The sequence below is a fragment of the Pocillopora verrucosa genome, chromosome 13, assembly GCF_036669915.1.
Source record: "Pocillopora verrucosa isolate sample1 chromosome 13, ASM3666991v2, whole genome shotgun sequence".
Taxonomy (NCBI): domain Eukaryota; kingdom Metazoa; phylum Cnidaria; class Anthozoa; order Scleractinia; family Pocilloporidae; genus Pocillopora; species Pocillopora verrucosa.
The window spans coordinates 13110487-13134424 of NC_089324.1; the positions used below are offsets into that span (position 1 = coordinate 13110487).

The 23938-nt window shown below is 37.6% G+C and overlaps 4 protein-coding genes across 5 annotated transcripts; 2 read left to right on the forward strand and 2 right to left on the reverse strand.

Moving 5' to 3' along the window:
- Positions 1-3018: 3018 nt before the first annotated feature.
- Positions 3019-3480, reverse strand: LOC136277631 (uncharacterized). Its single transcript, XM_066160010.1, has one exon. The coding sequence runs from the start codon at positions 3478-3480 to the stop codon at positions 3019-3021; it is 462 nt and encodes a 153-aa protein (XP_066016107.1).
- A 3126-nt stretch (positions 3481-6606) lies between these two features.
- Positions 6607-9534, forward strand: LOC131776327 (E3 ubiquitin-protein ligase TRIM71-like). The gene has a single exon (XM_059092495.2). The coding sequence runs from the start codon at positions 6636-6638 to the stop codon at positions 8844-8846; it is 2211 nt and encodes a 736-aa protein (XP_058948478.2). The 5' UTR covers positions 6607-6635; the 3' UTR covers positions 8847-9534.
- A 1675-nt stretch (positions 9535-11209) lies between these two features.
- LOC131776270 (tripartite motif-containing protein 3-like) lies at positions 11210-14434 on the forward strand. The gene has a single exon (XM_059092442.2). The coding sequence runs from the start codon at positions 11258-11260 to the stop codon at positions 13244-13246; it is 1989 nt and encodes a 662-aa protein (XP_058948425.2). The 5' UTR covers positions 11210-11257; the 3' UTR covers positions 13247-14434.
- Positions 14435-15902: 1468 nt separating this feature from the next.
- LOC131776174 (IST1 homolog) lies at positions 15903-23760 on the reverse strand. Of its 2 annotated transcripts, XM_059092346.2 has the most exons (10): positions 23694-23760; positions 23513-23587; positions 23205-23281; positions 21455-21558; positions 20920-21007; positions 20259-20342; positions 18250-18363; positions 17641-17817; positions 16853-16976; positions 15903-16180 (listed from the first exon to the last, which is right to left on the reverse strand). In XM_059092346.2, the coding sequence occupies exons 1-10, from the start codon at positions 23695-23697 to the stop codon at positions 15990-15992; spliced, it is 1038 nt and encodes a 345-aa protein (XP_058948329.2). In that variant the 5' UTR covers positions 23698-23760; the 3' UTR covers positions 15903-15989. The 2 variants fall into 2 exon arrangements, with proteins under 2 accessions (XP_058948329.2, XP_058948320.2); XM_059092337.2 differs by lacking the exon at positions 23694-23760 and having other exon boundaries at positions 23513-23600.
- Between the last annotated feature and the right edge of the window lie 178 nt (positions 23761-23938).

Here is a 23938-nt window from a genome sequence, read left to right on the forward strand (position 1 = left end):
AAGAAGTGCTTTTTACAGTGTTTCGTTGTTAGAGCTGTTTTTCCAGTTGCTGTATTGTTGTCGCGGTGGCGAAAGAAAACCTACTTGAAACGCCGGTCATTGTTACGCTGGCATATTTTCAGCGTATTTCAAATGTTGCGACATCCAAGGCTCGCATTTGATTGCCTATCTGTGATTTTCTTTGATTATTGACCCATCAGAGTGTCTTGTTTGTTACTTCTTTGCACTGAATTAACCCTCTTCTGCACTGAATTGCCTGAAAAATGCATTTATCTTAACTAATCATTACTGAGTAATTTTTTCATGTGTCTTATTAGTTTTGAAATAAAGGTATTTGAAAAATTCAGTGGGAAAAATTTTAAGAATTGCGAAGTCGTAAGTACTTTGTTTTCCCTGGAAATTACAAGAAAAGCAATGTCGAACAGATTAAATTTCTGACAATAATTGGCCATCAGGAAACTGAAGCTGAGGCAACAAAACTCCATACCTCTTTATGCGACAAAAGCAGGGATAAGCTGTGGTAATAAAGAGTCACTGGCCTTTTAAGATTAATCTTCACAGATTTGAACATGTTTTTCTGTGCTATTAAAATAATCGGCTAAACTGCTTTGATTTCATGCCCATAAAGACTTGCTTGAAGAGTTCTCAGTACGCCCCTAATTGCTCAGCGAACTTGACACTCATTCGGTGGAAGAGGCGAGTTCTGAAGGTTGGTGTTTAAACGTTGTGAATCGTATGTGCCACAACAGTCACAGCTCTTGCACGTATTGCAGACCTAAGAAGCTTTTCTTAATCCTGCAACAATGGTTTGATGGATCACTCTTTGCCAGAATCACTTTACCGGAAAGGTTCGCATTTTTGTTCTTTCGAGCACTACTTTCATCGTGAGATACAATTTTTGGAAAAAAAAAATGGAAAGCTTTGACGAGTAAATGTAGCAGGTTTTTTTTTTTTCTCATGTCTTGGTAATATTTAGCCTTCCTTTAGGAAAAAGGCATAACGATAAAGCAATAGAAAATATACAAATAAATTTATCAACAGATAAAAAAGAGTGACGTATAAACAAATAAATATACCTTGATTGGAAATAATTGTCGTCCCATTTCTTCCACTAGACCATCAGAAACGCATGCGCATTGCTGGATAATTGGATCTCTTGTTCAAAACTGAATAGTAAAACCTAAATTAAGTGCTTATTAAACGGTTAACATAATAAAAAATCAGAAATCACCTGAAATATTTCACTCATCGCCTGCTTCATTTAGTGATCGCATAATTTGTCTCCGTTTACAAGTATACATGAATTACTATTGCGGACCTATTTCTGCTGAAAACCTTTGGGTCAATTTAGACAAATGAGAAGTAGCCGTAGTTAAGACAAGAGAGTATGATACTCTTTTGGTTTAGAGGAATATATCTTCGATAGTTTCTTTTTTTTGTTGTTGAGATGAACGTCGGATGCACTAAACTGTAATGACTTCGTTGGACATAACCTCACCCACCCACCCCCTCCTCTTCCTTACCCACGCTTCCTGCCTTTATTCTACAGCCAAAACGGGAGCGAAATAAACAAGCGGCATGTGGCTAACTTGCATAAATCAGTTTCGTTTTTCAATCGGGACATTTTCTCACTTTGACACTCAACGTTGTAACAAAAATCCTCCACAAAGAATGAGAGGTCACAGTTCCGTCGCTGGCAACACAGCTGACCACAAAGACTGACGTCCTTGACTCGACCCAGCTTCCAAAACACTCCCGAGGCGCTACCAGCACGCAATGTTACATTCAACTTTGGAGGGTTCGGCTTGCAGGTGCGCGCCTGTGTTGCAGGAAAGGCACTTCCTGTGAAGCAGAATGTGAAAAAGGACGTGTTAAATCAGTCAGGGCCTGCGTGGTTTTATTTCGTTTAAATATGATATACACTGAGTGAGTGATTCACACGTGCGAGTGACACATCTTTCCTGATAAGCGCTTCTCTCGAGAGTCGGTTACCTCTCGCGCGTGGAAAGCAAAACATGGAACAGCATTATTTCAGGAGACAGCTAATATTGCAACAAATTTAGCAACGAGTCGGCTGCCTTAACCTCAACACATGAATGAATCGTGACTTTATGTGGTGTCTATCTAGAATCTCACAGACAAACGTGGATTTGTTTACACGCAGGTGGATTTGTGCAAACTCATATCTAGTAGGAACTTTTTGGCAAGTGAGCTGCACTACGTACAATGACAACTAATGATTTGTTTGTTTGTTTGTTTTAATTTACAGCTTTTCTTAAGCAACCTGTAGGATTAAACAATAAAATAGTGACACACGAGTGTAAGTCTTTCCCTCCGAATCTCCCAATTGATAAAGAAACGCTCTTTGTTTTCACTATAATTGTCATGTCATTGTGGTACTCTTGTAAAATTTGCAAAAAAAGTAAGAATACTTGGATTGTTTTTTTCTTCGAAGTACTTATTCAATGAAGGACTTCTTTTAGCCTTGGTTTTTTACCTCAAAAATCTGTCGCTAACAGTGCGAGGCACTGTAAGGCACAAGCTACAGGTTCTTAAAAAAACTGTGCTGAGTGATCCATTAAGAAAACTGCCAAATTTGACAGTTACGTCATAGTAGATTTACAAACACACAAATTCGTATTCAGTCTGCTGCATACACCTTTTTGAAACAGTGAAACTTGCAGTAGATATGATACGGAAAGTTTAATGTAGGGGCAATTCTTACGAGATTGAAGATAGGTACGCTAGTTTGTCATGACGAAAATTTTTCGTCTTGAATGTTTTTGATTTACAACCATATAGTAAGCTTTGAAGCCCTTTTGTCACATGCGTTGCGTTCCCAATTTGTTTATGGTTCAGTTATACGTACCTGGTACCAGTTCTAAGATGTCAGAAAACACAGAAACGCCACTTCAAATAGATGAATGACTTGGATTAATTCTTCGTTGTAGTTGTTCTTTGAAAAAACACGGTGAAGGTACTTGTTCTCGTCGGATAAGCTGTCTGTCGTATTGCATACTAGTTGCACTCGTCGGGTAAGAGTCCTGATAGTAGTGGCTTTGTGTAATGTCGGGTTGTAGGATGACTCGTCCAGTAATCTGTCGGTATGCTTCGGTTCCTGTAAACCGTTGTCCGTAGTGAGTTGTCGTCACGGCTTACCAGGCAGTCTAGAAAAGGTAGTTTACCATTTTCTTCGACCTCTCTAGTAAACTGCATCTTAGTGTTTTGTTCGTTAAGGTGGTGGTGGAATGCGTCGATTTTGTCGTGTCGTACGGCGGTGAAAGCGTCGTCGACGTAGTGCAACCAAAGTGGTATAGTCTGTCGGCAAGTCGAAAGCGCGCTTTCCTCGATGTTCTGCATCACAATTTTTGCTACAACAGCATAAACTGGAGACCCCATAGCTGTACCGTGTAACTGTTTGTAGTGTTTACCATTGTGCTGAAAGTAAGTTGATGTCAGGCAAAGGTTTAGTAAGTCCATAATGCCCTCTTTCGGTAGCGGTAGAGGGTCAGTAGATTCCAGGATAGCAGTCTCAGAACATTGTAGTGCCAGTTGAAGTGGAATACTTGTAAAAAGCGATTTCACATCAAATGACACTAGTTTGTAGTCGTCAGGTATCTGTACAGTCTTAGTGGCGTTAATGAAGTCCTCGCTGGATTGTTGTTTTTGTTTGGATTTGTCGGTGAGCGGTTGTAGTATTCGGTACTTGGACAGTTGGTATGTCGGAAAACCACGGAAGGAAAACAATAGGTCGCATTGGGAAACCAGGTTCAAAACCAACCAATCACGACTGACCTACGCCACTTGAGTCTTAAAGCCAGTAAGGTTGTCGAAACTCAGGTTGTCGAAACGTCAGTCACCATTACCGACAACAGTCCTTCTCAGGACTACACTCACCCGGACGATCAAACTATACTATTAAATAGTAGTAATAAAGCAAATGTCTTCGAATTCCATAATCATGGAGTCAAAACACGCCCACTCGGATACGGTTTCCCTACACACCAGATAAAACTGTTTGCGTCGTCAAAATTAGAAGGTTAATTTGATCGAAATGCAGCAAAGTTGAAAAATTACCTGATAGAAAGCCTAGAAAACTGAGGAGGAAAAACGACGTTCATGTTAAAAGACATAATTGTAGTTGCTTACCCAGGCTCCCAAGTGTCTGCTAAAGTTACAAAAATTTAGTTACAAGTTACAAAAATATGCGATTTTTCGAGTAATCTTATCCCTTAAGTATTTAACACTGAATCAGGAGAAGGTAATGGCATTTTTTTCGACACCACAAACTGCTCTTAAGCAGGAGGAACCTAGAAATATGAGTGTTACTCTGAAGGGTAACTCCAAAAAGGTAGGAACGAAGATGGAAAAAAGTATCCTCTTTAGTAAGAACATAGAGAACAGAAGTGTATAAGAATTGTTAAGGACACAGAATTTTAACAAGAGCCGTTGAAAGAGTTAGTTTAAAGAAGTTGAGCAAAATCTTTGACATCTAATCACGTCTGGTCGTATCGTAATCGATATTAATAATAATGATAATAATGATAATAATAACAATAATAATAATAATAATGATAATAATAAAAAAGCGGCACTGTAAATTATAGATCTACTAACCTGCTCACTTCAATTTTTCCGACATATATTTCATTTCACACTTCATGTAGCCGGTTATTAAAACAAAGTTTACCACCCATTCATTCAAACTGCGTTTTCGGTAAACAATCTTAAGTCAAGCAGAAAATATCACCTAAACCTCAAGATTCAGCGACACTGTTGAAAGGGCTCATATTTAGCACTAAAAGGAAGAAAAATTTACAGATAATCCTGAGGAACTTTTAAAGTCAATTGGTCATCAAAAACGGTAGTCCGCTTTTAAATATCCCACACTAGTTTTCAACATATATTTTGATATCGTAGCTTTCGATTTAAAACTTCTCAACCTTGACCATTTTTGCAGACTGTCCAAAAAGAAAATTTTTAGACAATAAGTCAAAACTCATATCAGAAAAACAGTAAAACGTTACAAAGGCTCAACTGTGCTTATGATCGTGACTGGCTACGGGCAAGCAGCTGAAACGGACTTTGTTCTGTTTTCTAGGAATCTTCTTCGTTCAACTTCGCGCGTCGCTTACGTATGTCATTTGTACTTATTGTCGATACTGATGGAGCCGCTGAAGAAACAAGTTACTTGTTCGATTTGCTTCGATACCTACACCGAGCCCAAAACTATATCATGTCTTCACACGTTTTGCTTTGAGTGTTTGGAGAAACATGTAAGAGTCAGCCAGAAAAAGGGAAAATTTCGATGCCCCGAGTGTCAGGCAGTGATCGATTTACCAGATGGAAATCGCTTCGACCGTTTGCCTAACAGTTTTTTCCATAAGAGTTCATTGAATCGCGCTGTTCGACAGGTTGGTGCGGCGAGTATAGCTTTACTTGTTATCAATGCAGCGTAACCAATCCCCAGATGTAATACTGCTTCGACTGCCAACGATTCATGGGCCCTGATTGTTTCAACGCACATGAAGTGCTCATGGAGTAAATGTAGTGGTTTTTCCATCTCTTCTATATTTGCCTTTACTACAGAGAAACTGAGTCGAAGATGAGGCAATATATAAATGATTTAATAAATGAATCAAAAATGATAAAAAATAGTTCTTATTTATCTCTTCCCTTCTTCCACCCCCCCTTCCCCCCCCTCCCCGGCTCACCCCCATCCCTCTCTCCTGATTTCTCACGAACAAAGTGCGAGCGAAAGGGAAGCATAATAACCAAGCGACGTGCGGCTGATTTGCATAAATTAGCTAGCGTGCCTTGCTGCATGACCTGAAGATATAAAAATTTGGATTCCCAGTCGCTCACGATTACCGATGTTGTTAAGTAACATACTCTATTCAATAACAAAAGCGAAAGCGTTTACAATAAATAAAAAATTCATTCAAACTGTCCGTGCATGTTTGATAATCTCACCCTAAGTGGCAATTGTCGATTTTCGTAACGTGACGCGATTCGTTTCGATAATAACTCCGTCCATTACGATTAAAACTATCAAGTTTGATTTCCATCGTCAACTACAACGAGTAAATTGAAGAGGTCAACTAATATATTGAATGTGATCTCTGAGGTCATGACAGATGTCCGTTCTTCTTTCTCGGAAATCTAAATATAGTCGTAAAAAGTAGCTTGATGGTTTTTCAAAAGAAAACTATTTATTTTCTGTTTTCAATGAATGATGTCTTCAAAACCAAAAGCGTTTAGATATCTGTGTTTTCAAAGATCTCTGGGAATGAATAAACCGAGGAGAGACTTCAAATAAGATAGATGAGAACTTTAGTCGAATGTCTCGCCGGAGGAATGCAAATTACGAATTATTATTTCGGTCTCAGCTGGTAACGTTGTTGCCAGCCAAATTTCGTTTCATGGGAGAAGGGGTTGCCACTGACAACGGAATAACTTAGTCTAAGTTCTGGAATGCGATTGGCCAGAAGAAGTCAGTTGTCATGAATTTGAGCCGTTTTTATTGCAAACTGATTGTATTATAGTGTCTAGTCTGTTAAATCATATAAACAAGTGTCTTAACAGGGCTCGTCGCTGAAAAACGGATCAGTTTACAACAGTTTAAGGCGTTAGTCATGAATTCTCTCCCTAAGAATCTCAAGAAGCAAGTTACTTGCTCGATTTGTCTCCATACCTACACCGAGCCCAAAACTATATCATGTCTTCATACATTTTGCTGTGAATGTTTGGAGAAACATGTAAGAGTGAGCCAGAAAAAGGGAAAATTTCGATGCCCCGAGTGTCAGGCAGTGATCGATTTACCAGATGGAAATCGCTTCGACCGTTTGCCTACCAGCTTTTTCCATAAGAGTTTATTGAATCTTCTGGCTGTTCGAAAGGGTGGTGCGGCAAGTAGCTTTACCTGTTTTCAATGCAGCGTAACCAACCCCCAGATGTACTACTGCTTCGACTGCGAACGATTCATGTGCCCTGATTGTTTCAACGCACATGAAGTGCTCAAGAAGTCTTTTCAAGGACACAAAGTCAAACCAGTTCAAGACTTCAAAACAGAAGATTACGAAGCATTGTTAAAGAGACAACCGTTTTGTTCTCGGCAGTTCCACGAGAGAGAAATTACACGGTTCTTTTGCTCGCAGTGTCAAGTTTGCATTTGTCAAATTTGCATAGTCACGGATCATCAAAACCACAAAGTTGTTGTGCTCGACAAAGTAGCACACGAGGAAAAGGATAACATCATGTCGGGCGCTAAATTGATCAAGAAACTGGAAAACGAGCTCCTTGAAGTCATTAAGCAGTTTAAAGAAACAATTTCGAAGCTGGAAAGCAATATGGAAACGGCTAAGCGAAGCGTCAAGCAAGCAGCTGAGGAAATGATCGCAGATATTCGAGAGCGCGAGCGAGAGGCGTTGGAATCCCTCGAGGAAACACGCGCGTCGAGACTCCATAAAATTAACTCGGCTAAACAGGAAGTGGAATCCTTAGTGAAACAAATGAACCAAGCAGCTCAGTTTGCGGAAAATCTAGTGCAGGGAACCTCAAGCTCGGATATTATGCAGAACAAAGAAACTTTAAGGGCCAAATTTGAAGAGCTTCTGCGAGTTGAAGTTCCAAAACATCAGCAGACGACATTCATTAAATTCACTGCAGCATCTCAGAAGGACTTGAAACTGGGTTTCATTGAAGTCACTGAAGACACAGCAAAGGCAGCTAAATCAACTTTAGAAGGACTGGATCAAACTTTCCAGGCTGGTGTAGAAGCAGAGTTTACGTTATGTCCAAAGAAATCTGGAGATGAGATGAGTAACCAGGCTGATCTTAAAAGTCGAGTTGAATTGCTGGTTAAACCCATCAAGGATGTTACAGACGTGATTGTCGAAGAGAAAGAGGGCGGCAATCTTGCATTGAAGTTTACTCCCAAAGTAGCTGGCGCCTATAGCATTCAGGTGAAGATTAATGGCGATAAACTATCGACCCGTCCCATGACTGTGCAGGTAAAAGAACGTGAACTTGTTGTGGTCGGTGAGTTGAAGTTAAAGCTCTTTAAAGGGAACACTCTTGAACGGTTATTTGGAGTTGCTGTGAATACAGAAGGCCAGATAGTTGTAACAGATAACTTTGGCCACTGTGTTTATGTCTTTGACAACAATGGCAACTGTTTGAGAAAGAGTAGAGGCGAGGGTAGCAATACAGGACAATTTCAGTACCCTAATGGCATTTCGTTTTTTAATGACAACGAAGTCCTGATTGCAGACTCAGGAAATTGCAGAATACAACGACTTAATATTCAGACAGGAACCGTGGTCAAAAGTTTTGGAAAAAGAGGCAGAGAAAAAGGAGAGTTTGGCAGGCCATTAGACGTTACTGTGGATGATAAAGAACGCATTGTTGTAACCGAGTGGGACAATAATAGGATACAGGTGATGTCAAAGGAGGGGGAATCTATTTTCACATTTGGAGACAAAGGCCCAGAGAAACTTTTATGGCCAACCTGCTGCATTCTTTACCAAAACAGGTTTCTCGTATCCGATACAGGCAACCACTGCATAAAAGCTTTTGATCAGTCAGGAACATTCTTATACAAGTTTGGCAAAAAAGGGAATCAAGATGGACAATTTAACTGGCCGTATGGTTTGCTTGTAGACAGCTCCGATAATCTTCTAGTATGTGACTCTGGCAACAACCGAGTTCAGCAGTTTTCTTTAGACGGTCGCTTCACCGGCAAAAGCATCATTCGTTTATCTAATGTTACGGCGATGTTAACAGCACCAGACAGGCGTATTCTTGTTACTAGCCATGATGAGAAAAAGGTGTACATTTTAAAATAGACTCTCTCAAAAGTGAACTCAAGTTTGCTTCTCGAGCCGCTCCTTGCCTGTGATTTGTTTCATTTTGATACTGTTTCATCATTTTTCTGGAAAAAGTCTTGGCGATAATATCAAGACTTACAATTCCACTTGGAGACAAAAACCTTTTGACTTGAAGTAATTAGCCCAGGTCTTTCAAGCTCGTCAGTTTCAAGCCGTCTTAATCTCTTTTATTAAGTTCTTTATCAATTGTTTTTTCTCCGATCTAAAGTTTTGTTTATTTTCTCTAAGGTCAAGGTATCGCTGCAATTTGAATCATCTACTCCAAGAAATTTAACAACGAGTCCTCAAAAATGAGTAAGGGGAGCAGTAAAACTGCTTGGTGTATTGAAACATTCGACAAATTTGACTTTTTTTATAGCCTGAGAATATATAGCTGGAAAACGTCAAGACCATGTGCTGCTTTTTGCAGTCATTGATTAGTCAGGATAGATTAACTGCAGGTTTTTCAATCTAAGAAAATATATCTTTAATGAAGCTTTAATTCAAGAACAATTTATGGCTGCATAATTTCACATGTATAAGTAATCAACAAGCACAAGACGTAAGGTGACAACTGTGTTAAAAAATGAGCATCTACCGAGTAGTAAGGTCGTAATTAGAGGTGATTTCTAAGTAAGCTTAAGTGTTAGCTCTAATCTGTTTTGAAAAATGGTCTTAGGTTGAATAAATGAGATTTATTTCCAATTTTTTGTTATGAATGATTAGAAAATAACTTCCAGTTTCAAATATAAATTACATTTTGAATAAAGTTATTTACAAAATTCAGAGGGAAACATCACATTAACAATTGGTTTCCCTGGAAAATAAAAATAAAAAAAAAAAGTTTATGTCGTGTTCATTTATAGTCTAACTATAATTAGCCATCAGGAAACCGCAACTGAGGCAACTAAACTGCATAATTCTTCATCCGACAAAAACAGGGATAAACTGTGGCAGTGAAGAGTCATTAGCGTTGTAAGATTAACCCTCACAGATTTGAACATTTTTTTTGCACAACGAAAACGAATTAGTTTACTACAGTTTAAGGCGATCGTCATGAATCATCTCTTGAAGAGTCTCAAGAAACAAGTTACTTAGTATACATGATTTTTCTCGATACCTACACTGAGCCCAAAACTCTATCATGCCTTTATACATTTTGCTGTGAGTGTTTAGAGAAAGGAAATTCCGATGCCACGAGTATCAAGCAAAAATCGATTTACCCTGGCCGCTTGGCCGTAAAAGGTCTGGGTACGAGACTATTGAAGGCTAAAAGATTTGTAAAAGGGGAAGAGAGGGGAGGGAAGGAAGGGAAGGACGCGTTGACTACATTTCAAAGAACTATGAAGGTGTAATCTCGTACCCAGATTCTACCGATTATAACTGTAACTGAAACAGATTGGCAGTGATGAAAGTTAAAAGATTTGTAATATTGATCTTTTGCGCGCGTTTTGCACTTTTTTTAGAATCTTTACATTTCTCATCTAAATCTTTCCCTCTCACGAGGCTCCAAAAATTTCCCTTCAGGTAAAATCCGTGAATTCTTTCTTCGTTTATCCAACGGCGAATTTTCAAACAGTAAATATCTTAGAAAGACAACTGTAAATTCACTTCAGTCATTTCGCAATAGATAAACAGTCTGAAGTTGCAACAGAGGTCAACTGACCCATGAAGTGACAGCCTTAATTATAAATAAGTTGACGGCTGACTTTATTCTGTTTTCTAGGAATCTGAAACAAAGCCGGTTTGTTTGAATCTTTTTATGCGCTGCCCATCCTTTTGTAAAGCTACAGGGAATTAAACATTTCTTCCTCGGACTCCTCCAACTGCACATCGATGACAGTCTAAGAACTAAGAAGAACAATCTCACCAAAAGATTTGCGGTCTTATTGTGAAACGATTGAGTTATACAAACGTCCGGGTGGTCCTTAACCCTTTAATCCCTGAGAGCGATCAGCATCTAATTTCTCCTTTCAATATCACACATGAACCGATCATCAATGTCATATAAATAAAGGAAAGGATAATTAACTGAAGAAACTATTGATTGCTAAACAAATTCTCCTTGCCAGCACATTTTGAAATGTATAGAGACCAGTATGGAGAATATGCATACTGATGTTAGGGTGTAAAGGGTTACAACGACTGTTGTCATACATTTCTTGGTAGCAATTTGCGTTGTTTGCCCCGCGGCGATCCCAGAACCCTTTGCGCATAGCAGAGGGAGCCGATTCCTGGCAACTCATTCAATGGCCAGAGGAGCTCAGTTGCGATGGACTTTGTGCTGTTTTCTCAGAAACTGAAATAATATCTCCGATTTCATATACGTGTTTTGTCAGGCCTTGTCGCTTGAAAAACGAATTAGTTTACTGCAGTTTAAGGCGATCGTCATGGATCCTCTCTATAAGAATCTCAAGCAGCAAGTTACTTGCTCGATTTGTCTCGATACCTACACCCAACCTAAAACTATATCATGTCTTCACACATTTTGCTGTAAGTGTTTAGAGAGACATGCCAGAGTGAGCCAGAGACAAGGGAAATTCAGATGTCCCGAGTGTCAGGCAGAAATCGATTTACCGGAAGGCAATCGCTTCGACGGTTTGCCTAACAGCTTTTTACACAAAAGTCTGTTAGGTGTCTTTGAAGGGGAAGAGACTTGCCCGCAACATACGGAAGAAAGAGTACGATATTACTGCTCCTCGTGTGAGGCGTGTATTTGTCCAATTTGCGTCGCTGAAGACCACCGAGGTCATGCGTTTGACGTGCTTGAAAATGCAGTGCAAGAGGATAAGAAAAACATTATGTTGACTGTCGAGACCATCAAGGAAAGGGCAAACTTATTTCGAGCAGAGTTAAGAAAATTAGAGAAAACATCAGAGGATGTGGAAAGGATCATCGCAATGGCTAAACAGGAAGTGTCGGATGCAACTGAACACGTGATCAGAATGACGCGACAACAAGAAAAACAGCTCCTAGAGTCTTTAGAAATGACGCGTAGGAGGAGAATGGAGCGAATCAACTCGGCTAAACAAGAACTAATATCTAAGGTAAAACAGATGAGCCAAGCAGCTGAATTTGCGGAGAATTTGGTGCAACGAAGATCAGCTGCGGATATCATACAGAACAAAAACAACTTAAAACTTGAAGAGCTTCGTGGAGTAGAGGTTCCAAAACATCGCCAGGCTACATTTGTCAAATTTACCGCCGCATCGCAAGACAACTTTAAACTGGGTTCTATTCAAGTCTCCAAGAAGCCGGCAATCGTAGCCAGATCAACCCTCGAAGGACTGAAGCAAACTTTTCAGGTTAATGTACAGGCAAATTTTACGTTGTGCCCACGGACATCTGGAGGAGAGATGAGTGACTACCCTGAAGATCAAGTCGAATTCCTCGTAACACCCACCAAAGATGTGACAAACGTGACTGTTGATGAGGAATATGACAGAAATGTTAGACTGAACTTTACTCCCAAAGTACCTGGGGCCTACAACATTGAAGTGAAGATTAATGGCGATAAACTACCGCCCTGTCCCATGACTGTGCAGGTAAAAGAACGTGAACTTGTTGTGGTCGGTGAGTTGACGTTAAAGCTCCTTCCGGGGGACAAGCTTAGAGGGTTATTTGGAATTGCTGTGAATACAGAAGGCCAGATAGTTGTGACGGATAACAATGGCCACTGTGTTTATGTCTTTGACAAAAATGGCAACTGTTTGAGAAAAATTGAAGGCAAGGGTAGTAACAAAGGATTATTTCAGCACCCTGTTGGCATTTCGTTTTTAAATGACAACGAGGTCCTTATTTCAGACTTCACGAATTGCAAAATACTGCAACTAGATATTCAGACAGGAACTGTGGTGAAAAGTTTTGGAAAAATCGGTGAAGAAAAAGGAGAGCTAACTAATCCAGTATACGTTACTGTGGATGATGAAGAGCGCATTGTTGTAACCGAGAGTAGCAATCATAGGATACAGGTGATGTCAAAGGAAGGAAGATCTATTTTTACATTTGGAGACAAAGGCCCAGAGAAACTTGCACGGCCAACCTGCTGCATTTTTCACAAAAATATGTTTCTCGTATCTGATACAAGCAACCACTGCATAAAAGCTTTTGATCTGTCAGGAACATTCTTATACAAGTTTGGCGAACGAGGGGATCAACATGGACAATTTCGAAGGCCGCGTGGTTTGCTTGTAGACAGCTCCAATAATCTTCTAGTATGTGACACTGAAAATAAACGAGTTCAGCAGTTTTCTTTAGACGGTCGCTTCACCGGCAAATGTATCACTCGTTTACCTAAGCCTATGGCAATAACAAATGCACCAGACGGGCGTATTCTTGTTACTAGCCATGATCAGAAAAAGGTGTATATTTTGAAATAGACTTTTTCAAAAGTGAACTTTGCTTATTGAGCCGCTCCTTACCGGTGGTTTGTTTTATTTTTAATGCTGTTTTATCACTTGTCAGGAAGAACTCTTAGCGATAATATCTAGACTTACAATTACTCTTAGAGATAAAAACCTTTTGACTTGAAGTAATCAGCCCAGGTCTTGCTAGTTCGTCAATCTTAAGCCGTTTTAGTCTTCTCCATCCCTCGCCTCTTGCCCGTCCATGTTTCTTAATTGATTGGTCAGGATAGATTAAGTGCGGGTATTTCGATCTAAGAAAATATATTTTTAATGAAGCTTCAATTCAAGAACGATTTATGATTGCATAACTTCACATGTATAAGTAATCAACAAGCACAAGAAGGAAGGTGACAACTGTTTTTAAAAATAGGCATCTACTGGGTAATTATGTCATAATTAGAGGTGGCTACTGACTTTCCAATTAAGCTTATTTTTTAGTTCTAAACTGTTTTGAAAAATAGTCTTGCGTTTTATTCCATACTACAAGGCGAGACAAATTGGGAATGCATTGAATAAGTAAGAATTAAAAGTTATTTTCAGTTTGTTGTAATGAATGATTAGAAAATAAGTTTCAGTGTTAAATATAAATAACATTTTGCAATAAAGTTATTTGAAAAATTCACTGGGAAACATCCTTTCAAAAATTTCAAAATCATCAGTACCTTGGTTTCACTGGAAAATAAAAAAAGGTTATTTCCAGTTTATTTATACTTTTAAAAAAATTGGCTTTCAGGAATGTAGCATTTTTTTCATCTCTTTAGATGTTTCAAGATGTGAAAGCTTTAAGTCACTTTCTGAAGCCTTTTCTATAGGCAGGTAAATTGCTTTGGCAAGCTAAAAAGGAACTAAAATAACAAAAAAAAAAAAAAAAGCAAAAAAAAAAAAAAAAAAAAAATAAATAAATAAATGTGCCTAAATGTATTATCCATAAACATTTATTTACAGGGGCTACATCTTTTAACCCATAAGGCCCCTTAGGGTCACTAGCTTATAATGTTTCCTTACAGTATCACTGTTACATCAAACAATAAGGTCATAGGAATAAAGGAAATGATCACCAGCTAAAGAAACTCTTGATTGTTAAGCAAATTCTCCTTGTCAGTACGTTAGGAAATATATAGAGAACAGTATGGAGAATATGCTTACTGATGTCAGGGTGTAATGGGTCAATAAGCTATGCACTGTGCATAGAGCAATAACCTTTTTTAAATTAGCTTCAAATGAACGTACAAGTATGTTAGTCTTGTGCAAATAGCTGGATGAAAGACAGACTATAGTTTGTAAATTTTGTAAGTTACCTGGCTGTTTTATTCAGTAGAACCTCCTGTCAACAGCAATTTTAGTTTGCACTTATAGTAGAAAGGCAGATCAAATTAAAAATAAGAGTATTTTTAAAAATTAATTGCCACAATATATGTATGTACAGTAGTCAAAACTTATCAGTGAATATAAGCCATATCAGAGGACTCAAAGCTTTAAAACAGTTGACACAAGTCAACTGCTCTTTTACATCAACATTTAACAATAATTACCATTATGAATTGCCAATTTGTGCACTTAAAAAAAACTGCAAAACAACAACAAAAAACCAACTATACTGAGTTTTCTCCTTATGCCAAAACAATTGATAATGGAAATCATAATAAAAACAATAATGACAATGATATTGATAATAATAATAATTATAATCATAATAACAACAATACTAATGACAGAAAATTAATAAAAAAAAAAAAAAGAAAGAAAAACACCACCAACAACAAAAGTAAACAGACTAGAAAAAAAATTCTATTCTTAATCACATCTGGTAATTTGTGAAATTCAGTGTGACAAACCTCCCTGAAAAGATACATACTTTGTGCATTATTTGAAATTATATAATAAGCTGAATTATGCAAGCATTTTGATTGGTTCTTGCTCATGGTTCATGATTTATTGGAGAACAGATGCATGGATGGCCTCACCATTAACAAACTTTTGCTTTGTCATCATAAAAAACAAATAAATTCCATGTCGCTGTATAAGAATAGATCACAGAAGACTTCAATATGTGGTAAGTACTTCAGTGACACACTTGACCATGCCTCATGCGCCATTTGTTTTGTTTTCACCACATTTTGACCTCATCTGTGATATATTACTGAACAGAGCCCAGTTGTAAAAATGGCAGATAACACTATCCAACAGAAAAATTGCCATCCAGCAGATAAGAGATAGCAAAACATACAGCATTATCCAGTGGATGGAAATTTATCCAGTAAATAGCATTACCTGACCTTTGAACAACTAGAGCCAAATGTACAGCAACATGGATGGGGGCCAGAAAGGAGAGCTCTTTGATTCATTAATGTGATGTCTAAACAAAAAAACCACAAAAGGTAATCGGATAAAGGCAAATATAATAACAATGGACCTAGAATTCAACACAACTCAAAAACCTTGGCTACAGGATTAACTAAGCCCTGATTGGTTTTACATATATAGTCATTTTACATCTGATTGGTTGAGTGGATGATATAAATTTTGTAGACCAATCAAATGGTAGGAAAAGAATTTTGTACACCAAGTGAAAATTGCTCCAACACCCATCCAGAGAGAGTGGCATAAAATTACTGATACAAACGGCAGATTTACCAGTGACCACAAAATTGTATTTAAAGACAGCATGAGCTTGATTACATTTCACAACATTCATGAACAAAAATTTTTGCAAAGTCTACTTCTTCTTCTTAAGATCTTCGAATCTCCTAGTAAGATCATCAAAGTCTACATCTTCACCACCAGCACTGTTCCCCCCTGGAATACTGTCAGGCAAGTTTGGTAAATCTGTAGGTACTGCAGGAAGGTCTGGGAAACTGGGGCCTGATGAAGGGCGTGGTGCACTGGGAGCAGGAGGCTGATGAGGAGCTGAAAAAAGAGGCCATGAGTGATTGCTGAATCAAACATTGAGGTCATGAGAATAAAAAAAGAAATGATCATTCACTAAAGGAGCTCTTGACTGTTAAACAAATTCCTTTTGTCAGAACCATAGGAAATGTATAGAGAACATTATGGAGAATATGAACACTGACATTGGATGTAAGAGGTTAAGAGAATTTTGTGTCAAAGAAAACACCCTCTAGCAAATAATTTTGCCCTTCTGTTATCATTTCCTTGTGTGGCAATTGCTCCTGATATTATGGAAAAAAAGCAGCATGTTGAACAATTACAAGAGTTCAAGAGGCAAGGGCATGCAATGTACCCTTACAAAATCAGGGGCAAGTCAGAGTAGCCCATTTAATAATTGTGTGCTTAGTCGCCGAGTCTTTGAACAGGAGCAAGGCAAATAGGACTTTGTTAAGATACAAATGTTGCTCTTTCTCAAAAGTAAATTACTTTGTTATCATGGTCACTAGATACTGGTCTTTGTTACAACATTAGGTCACCTTGTGCCTCACTCCAAATTAAAGGCTTGGCAACTAAGTACAAAAGTGTAAATGAATGTGATTTATACTAATTGCAAAACTGAAGAGAAATGCCAAGTTTTAGAAGGTCATCTAACTAAACATTACAAGAAACCAACATTGTCAATAGTCATACCTGGTGGAGAGGGGGCAGCATTGTGGTTGTTAAAAGGGCCCCCAGGGTAGGGAGGTAGCTTTTTTTCTGAGGGATAACTGGGTGGTACATCTGGTGGACCAGAGGGGTAGGGTGGGACATTTCCCTGTGGAGTAAAAAAGATGCAGCCATGTTAATATTATCATTTTCAAATTTAACAAATTGTATCAAATTATTTTGTAAATGTTGTGATATTTTGAGTGCCTTTCTTTCCTCAGTTGCATGACTGAGTACTATGCCTTGAGATGTTACCCCATCTTATGGTGAAAACCTCCAAAAGTGCTTACCATCAATATCAATCATAACAACCATATTTAGACTGGAGGCCCCAACAATATTAACCCTTTCACTCCTGTGAATGACCAAGACAGAATTTCTCATTACCATATCAAGACAACATCAAGCAGATAAGTGACGAGATGGAATAAGTTGATCCAATACCAAATTCTCTGAACTAACATGATCATAAGAGTTGTAAGACAGTAAGGAGAATTACTAAATGAGATCATGGGGGTGAAAGGGTTACAGTAAATCATGTAATATTTCACTAGGTGTCTTTTATATGTTGCAGAAGTACATGGCACAGAAACAAAAGTGAAAAAGGCATTGCAGCCGTGAGGGTTCTCTCATTTTCAACAACTTTTTATAACCCAACACCAAAATTAAGAGTGACTAGTCTTCCTCTATCTGTGTTTTTAGTGACTTGTATATCAGGCCACAACATGTAAGCTAAATTTACATTACGCAGTTATGGTGTAACAACGACTTACATGTGTTGGTGGAGGGTATGCTGCATATCCCATGTTACCTCCTGTCATGGGTGGAATACTAGGCCCATTAAAGCCTGCTCCATAGCCCTCAAATCCAATGTGACCTCCTCCACCGCTAGAACCTCCTCCACTAGGTGGCCTTGGCTTGATGTCGTCATCAGGAGGTATCTGAGCTTCCTATTGAAAAAGATTTCAATAATTATTAATGTGATGTTTAACTTGTGCTACAATCACTCAATCATGATTCACTAGCCCAGGTATGGACTCCCATCCAGGGCAAGTGGTATGATGTTAGTAGCATGGATTGGGGCATAGCTGGAAAATCAGCTAGTGGCATTCAATTTAGCTAGTTGTGTAACTAATTGCATGGCTAGTGGCATAAGCTAACTACATGGCTAGTGGCATAAGCTAATTGCATGGCTAGTGGCATGGCTACTTGCATGGTGTGGTATCCCATCCTAGGGGGCATAGCATAATGCAAATGGCATAATGCTGAATTAACAGAAAAAAGCTCCTGCTGAATGAGCCACTTGGCTCCAGTCCACACTTAACCTTTTCCTTGTTTAACAGGAATTCATCACATTGGAGCTATTGCAAGTATCTACTTACTCCTAGCACTGATGGATCAGGTTCAAACTGTACACCATGACTGCGAGCAATCTCTATCAAATAATTTTCCACTAGTGTCTTTGGTGGTGGTCTAGGATCAAGTTTCAGGATGAGCTACAGATAAAAGAAAGTTCACAGAAAAATGTTTTAGATTTAAAACCTTTTTATGATGGTAGAACTATATAGTTACATGAATTACTTGAATGATCAGTGCAGTTAAAAGATTGATATCACATAAATAGGGTTGAACAATGTACACTGATCCCAGAACTGATAATACATTGGACTTAATCTCATTCCAAAAAACAGCAATGTGTGCACAACCACATGATGACATTACACACTGAACAGACATCCACTCCACACCGTTCCTGGAATCAATAGGTATCTGTAGTTTTCAGCTAGTGTACTGTGTCTAGTAAATATCTTTCTTTTTTATCTGGATAAAAATCTGTCATAGTTTAAAGCCACACTATAATTTAGTGAGCAATTTTTCATGTTTATCTTTTATTTAATATGGTTTAAGGAATACAGGACATTTTGCACAAAAGACTTTTCGCACAAGTCTTTTAGCACAAGTTTTGGACCGTTCGCACAATTCTTAGTGGTCATTTTGCACAATAATTATAAGTGAGAAACATCAATATAAAAAGGTATACTAATTGATACTGATAAGACATTTCACCTTCACATGTCACTTTCAATAAGGTCCAACGGTGAGAACGTAGACATTTATTTATGTAATAACTTCAACTTAATCGAAATGCTTGTGAACACGAACACTATTCTTACTTGAAGAAAGGAACAAATCTTTCTCTCTATGAAAATGTAAAGAACTCCCTATTTGAACGATTACTTCTTTTACTTTTCCTTTGTTAAACGAAAAACCTTTAAGTTTTGACAGTACATCATCCACTACAAACATACGAACACGATGAACCAACGCTAAGGATGCCACGTTGATTTCGAAAGTAATTGTCACCAATCCTCCCTCCTCTGAAGTCAAAGTAAAAAACCTGCAAATTGTTTCACTTTTTATTTGAAAGGAGAAAAGACCTATTTACAAAATTTCTGTGTAAATCGATACGATACTGAACTCTCCATTGCTCAGGTAATTGTTATTTGAATAATTTGAAAGGTTACTACTTGGTAGATGTATTAAACTTTACGATCTTTAAAATGATTACAGATCGAGCTTGTCTTTCTACAAGATCACTAGTTACTACCTACACTGACACATTCAAGTTGTCAAATCACGACACTTGCACGTGCCGACCTTTGATGTGAATCACTCTCTGAATATCGAGTTATTAACGTTGAACTGTTTTTGCTGTACGTATTACCAGTATGCCTAATTTTCATTATATAACGAAGATATAAGAGGCAAGTTTTCAATAGCTTTATTTGAAACTCTTACAGATCCATAAAACATGCTATTTGAAGGCGACCTTTACAAGGAGGGAAGACTGGTGACAATTACTTTCGAAATCAACATGGTGTCCTTAGCGTGGGTCGTCATGTTTGCATGTTAACTTTGTAGTGGATGATACTGTAAACACTAAAAGGTTTTTCATGCAACAAAGGAAAATTTATAGAAGTAGTCATTCGAATAGGGAGTTCTTTACATTTTCATGGAGAGAGAGATTTGTACCTTTCCTTTCTTCAAGTAAGAATAGTGATCATGTTCACAAGCATTTTGATCTAGTTGAAGTTATTACGTAAATGTCTACATTCTCACCATTGGATCTTGTGAGGGTGAAATGTCTTATCAGTATCAATCAGTATACCTATTATATTGATGTTTCTCACTTATGATTATTGTGCGAAATGACCACTAAGAGTTGTGTGAACAGTCCAAAACTTGTGCTAAAAGACTTGTGCGAAAAGTCTTTTGTGCGAAATGTCCAGTTACCATTTCGAGAGGAAATTAGTTAAAATCCAGTATAAATAAACTTAGAATGTAAAAGCTATCAGGAATAATGTCAAATTACAGTCAAGTTAACACTCACTCTTTGATTCACTGTACTATTGGCATTGATCGCAGCTTCATGTCCAAACTTTTTGCCATATTTCAGTCCTAGCTGGTCAGAGATCTGCATGAAATGACAAAAACCAATAAATTAAATCAATTGAATGATAATTGGCAAATAATGCAAACAATTAATTTATAAATTAATTTTATCCAAGAATACAAAATGTTGTCCTTCACTACCACTGTAACTCTTTCTTCAGTCATCATCATTATTGTTAGTAATAATTATTAATAATAGAGTAATTTTATTTTATTTTCTTTTAAAATGTTGTGCATCCATCTCAGTGATATTGAATTTTAGTGTGAGTCTTCGAGAAATTGAGGCAAACAGTCACTGCAATAAATTTGGGAATCGAGGTATGTCCAGAAATGCATGCAGTAATAAAAATGGTGAAAATTCACCAAAATCTTCATTAATCCATGAAAATTCATTCACTTTGACAAAATTTCCTCAAATCTATTATTTTCGTGACTGCATGCATTTCTGGACAAAAGTGGGCAATTAGGAGAGAAAGGGCAGACATGTTATCCAAATTCAAATATCTTAAGATTTTAGATTTACAGGTTTGCATCAGTGTTATATAGTACCATACAAGAAAATAATTTGTGATCCCTAATGTTAGATCATTAGGGCTTACCACTCGTAACTCCTGAACATCTGACTGAAGCCGTGGTGCTGCCCAGATTAAGGTTGTGACTGCCTCGACCATTCCTTCATCACAGAATCTAACATTATCAAAGAAAAAGTATTAAATTAAACTTCATAATTCATTTTGGGTAATGATAACTAAAGAAATGGTACAGAAGCATTCAAGCCTTAATTGGTGTGTACCTAAACAGAGGGAGTGGTAAGGAGGTCTCACAAGTGGCCACAATAGTGTGTGGGTATCCAGCTTCGACTGAAATCCTTGGTAACAAATACTCAATCATATCTGTGACAAAATACTTTTGGAACTTAATGCAGGCATAAATTACTGGGTTATAAAGAGGCTGTGAATAAACACACCTGCACGTGAACTTATTACCATGAACACCCTATAAATGATCTAATAGTGTTATGCACATTCAGGGTTGATAGTTATTCAGGGTTTTGAACTTGCAACTGTTCATAGTATGTTATCGTATCAAAATAAGCTCTTTTAGTGTGTGTAATAAGAAGCATTTTGTACTCACTGTTGGGTCTCAATTAAACCAAATCTGGCCAACAGAAGATCACAGAACAATTCTAACATCTCCATTGCTTCAACTAAATAGTCTTCTCGGATAATATGCTCCACCTTGGAAACATACAGCCATGAATACCATCAAATGAATTTTTTACAGACACATCCAGTTTGTAAAATAGAATAAGAGAGATAATAAGTTTTTGAGCTCAGTAAAGAAATAAAAAAGATGTTTTTGTCTTGCCATGAGCGCAGGACAAAGTAAACATTCTGAGTCCCCATGAAGCAATGAACCTCAGACCTTTGGATAACGCACTCCGAGGCTCTACCACCGAGCCAGAGACTCTACGGTGAGTGAGGTCTATTACGAAGTTCATATAACACTGGTCCTGCACACTTCTAAGATCAGCAATGTCAATAGCATCATGTTTGTAAAATAAAATAAGAGAGATGGTAAATTTTTGAGTTCAGTCAAGAAAGGTTCAAGGTTACGAAGTTCAAATGAAGTCCACATGAAGTTTGTCTTGACAAATAATTTCCAAGCCTGAGGTTTGTCAGAGGTTTGCTCCTTTACTCACGAGGGAAGCCATTGTTATATGCACACTTATTGTGTATGCATTTGCATGTCTAGTTAGTGGTTCAACAAAAATATACAAAACATTGCAGATCTTGGAATATTTTTTTATGATTTTACCCTACATGTTTCTTGAGATCTTTGCAGTATTTTCAATAATTACATCCAAGGTCAAGAGAATTACTTTAGGATCTTAACCCTATAACTCCCATGAATGACCAAGACAGAATTTCTCCTAACAAAATCAATACAATATTAAGCAGACAAGTGAGAAGAAAAAAGACAAATATCAATTGAGGGATTATTAGTTGATCCAATACCAAATTCTTACACCTAGCATCGGAGGAATTGTATGTCAGACAGTAAGGAGAATTACTAATAAGAACTTGGGTATGTCAAAGGGTTACAGGATGGGTAACAGTGGTTCAGTACCATGTTATTAGCAAATTCAGATTTAAAAGATTTTAAATTAAAAACTTTAAATAATGTCCACTTCTGTTTAAGTATTCTAGTAATGCCTAATGGATATTACTTTGGTCAATCTGAACTGCGGTATAGAATGTCTGCCAATAAATATGTTTTTCAGGATCAATCAGGATCTAATGGTGGTAATATTTTGTCAACATTTCAAAAAGAATATCTCCAGACAGGGTATATCCCAACTGACAATGATGGTATTCAAAGAGAAAGGCCAATTGATTTTGATTCGCCATGAGAATAAGACTAGCACAATAAATCTAAAGAAATTTCTACTGTTCAATAGCTAACTGGTTACTGTTAAGTGAAATTAAGAAGATATATATTCTTCTCAACTGCACAGTACATTTGATACATCAAATGCAAGTCATTAGCCAATTTGATGACATTAGCAAAAGTACAGAGGTTAGGTTTCAGCACAGCCCCATACTATTGTAGAACAAATCTGTTTTCCCAATGGCAATGTATTTTTTTGTCATTGTTTTCTCTATCCAAGAACTGAATGCATAATGTCGGATGGGGCTATACGGAAATTTTACCAAGTGAAGATTATACTATAATAGTATTCACTTATGAACGCTCTAACAAAACCAAGAATGTGGATGGAACGCTTGATCCAAAATCTTATGTCATTGGAAAATTAAAATAAATTAAACATTCTCAAAGAAACTTGAATTCATTTGTGTGGCAATGTGTTAAGTTTACTCACTCTAATTCTCGCTCTTTCCTCTTTTCCATTGTTTATATAATCAGCGATTTCTTTCCTTGCTTTCAGAGCCAATTCCGCTGTAAGAGAACACAGAAAAATTACTCTGGACCTCAATGCGTTCTATTATGTATGTACGTACGAGGTCTAGAATATTGTTCAGTTAGATTCTCTTCCATTGCATAGAGTAATTTTAAATTAGATTGCGATGGGATAAAAGCATCTCCAAAAACACTGGAAAAAACTTAATAATTGCAAAGAGAGTATGAACTTGCGAAATGTCAAGGAAAACGTCAAGGATTCAAACTCACTCTTTTTCTTTTCCAGAAGTTTGAGTCGGTTAATGGCCAGCTTTAAATTCACCTTAAGTTTCTGCTTGCTAAACCCTGAACCAAGCATGATTGGAAAAAGGAAAAAAAATAGAGTATTCAGCTGTTTCCAAATCGTACAAACTCTAAAGTATGACCACGGATCATCGCTAAATATACTAACCCATTTTGAAATGCTTTCAATTCGCCATATTAAAATACGTAATGTTGCTGTTTTTAGAGTTGACCGCCACTAGTTCCCAGGACTCTCTCTTTCCAAGATTCACAACGAGACAAAAATAAATTTTGATTGCTATGGGAGGGGTAGTTTAGGTGACGAGGTTTATAAAATGTATACCCACCCTACCCTGAGGAAGAAGGTTTGGTCAGGCGTCAGGGCGTAAACAAAGGTTGCCTAGAAACGAGTAC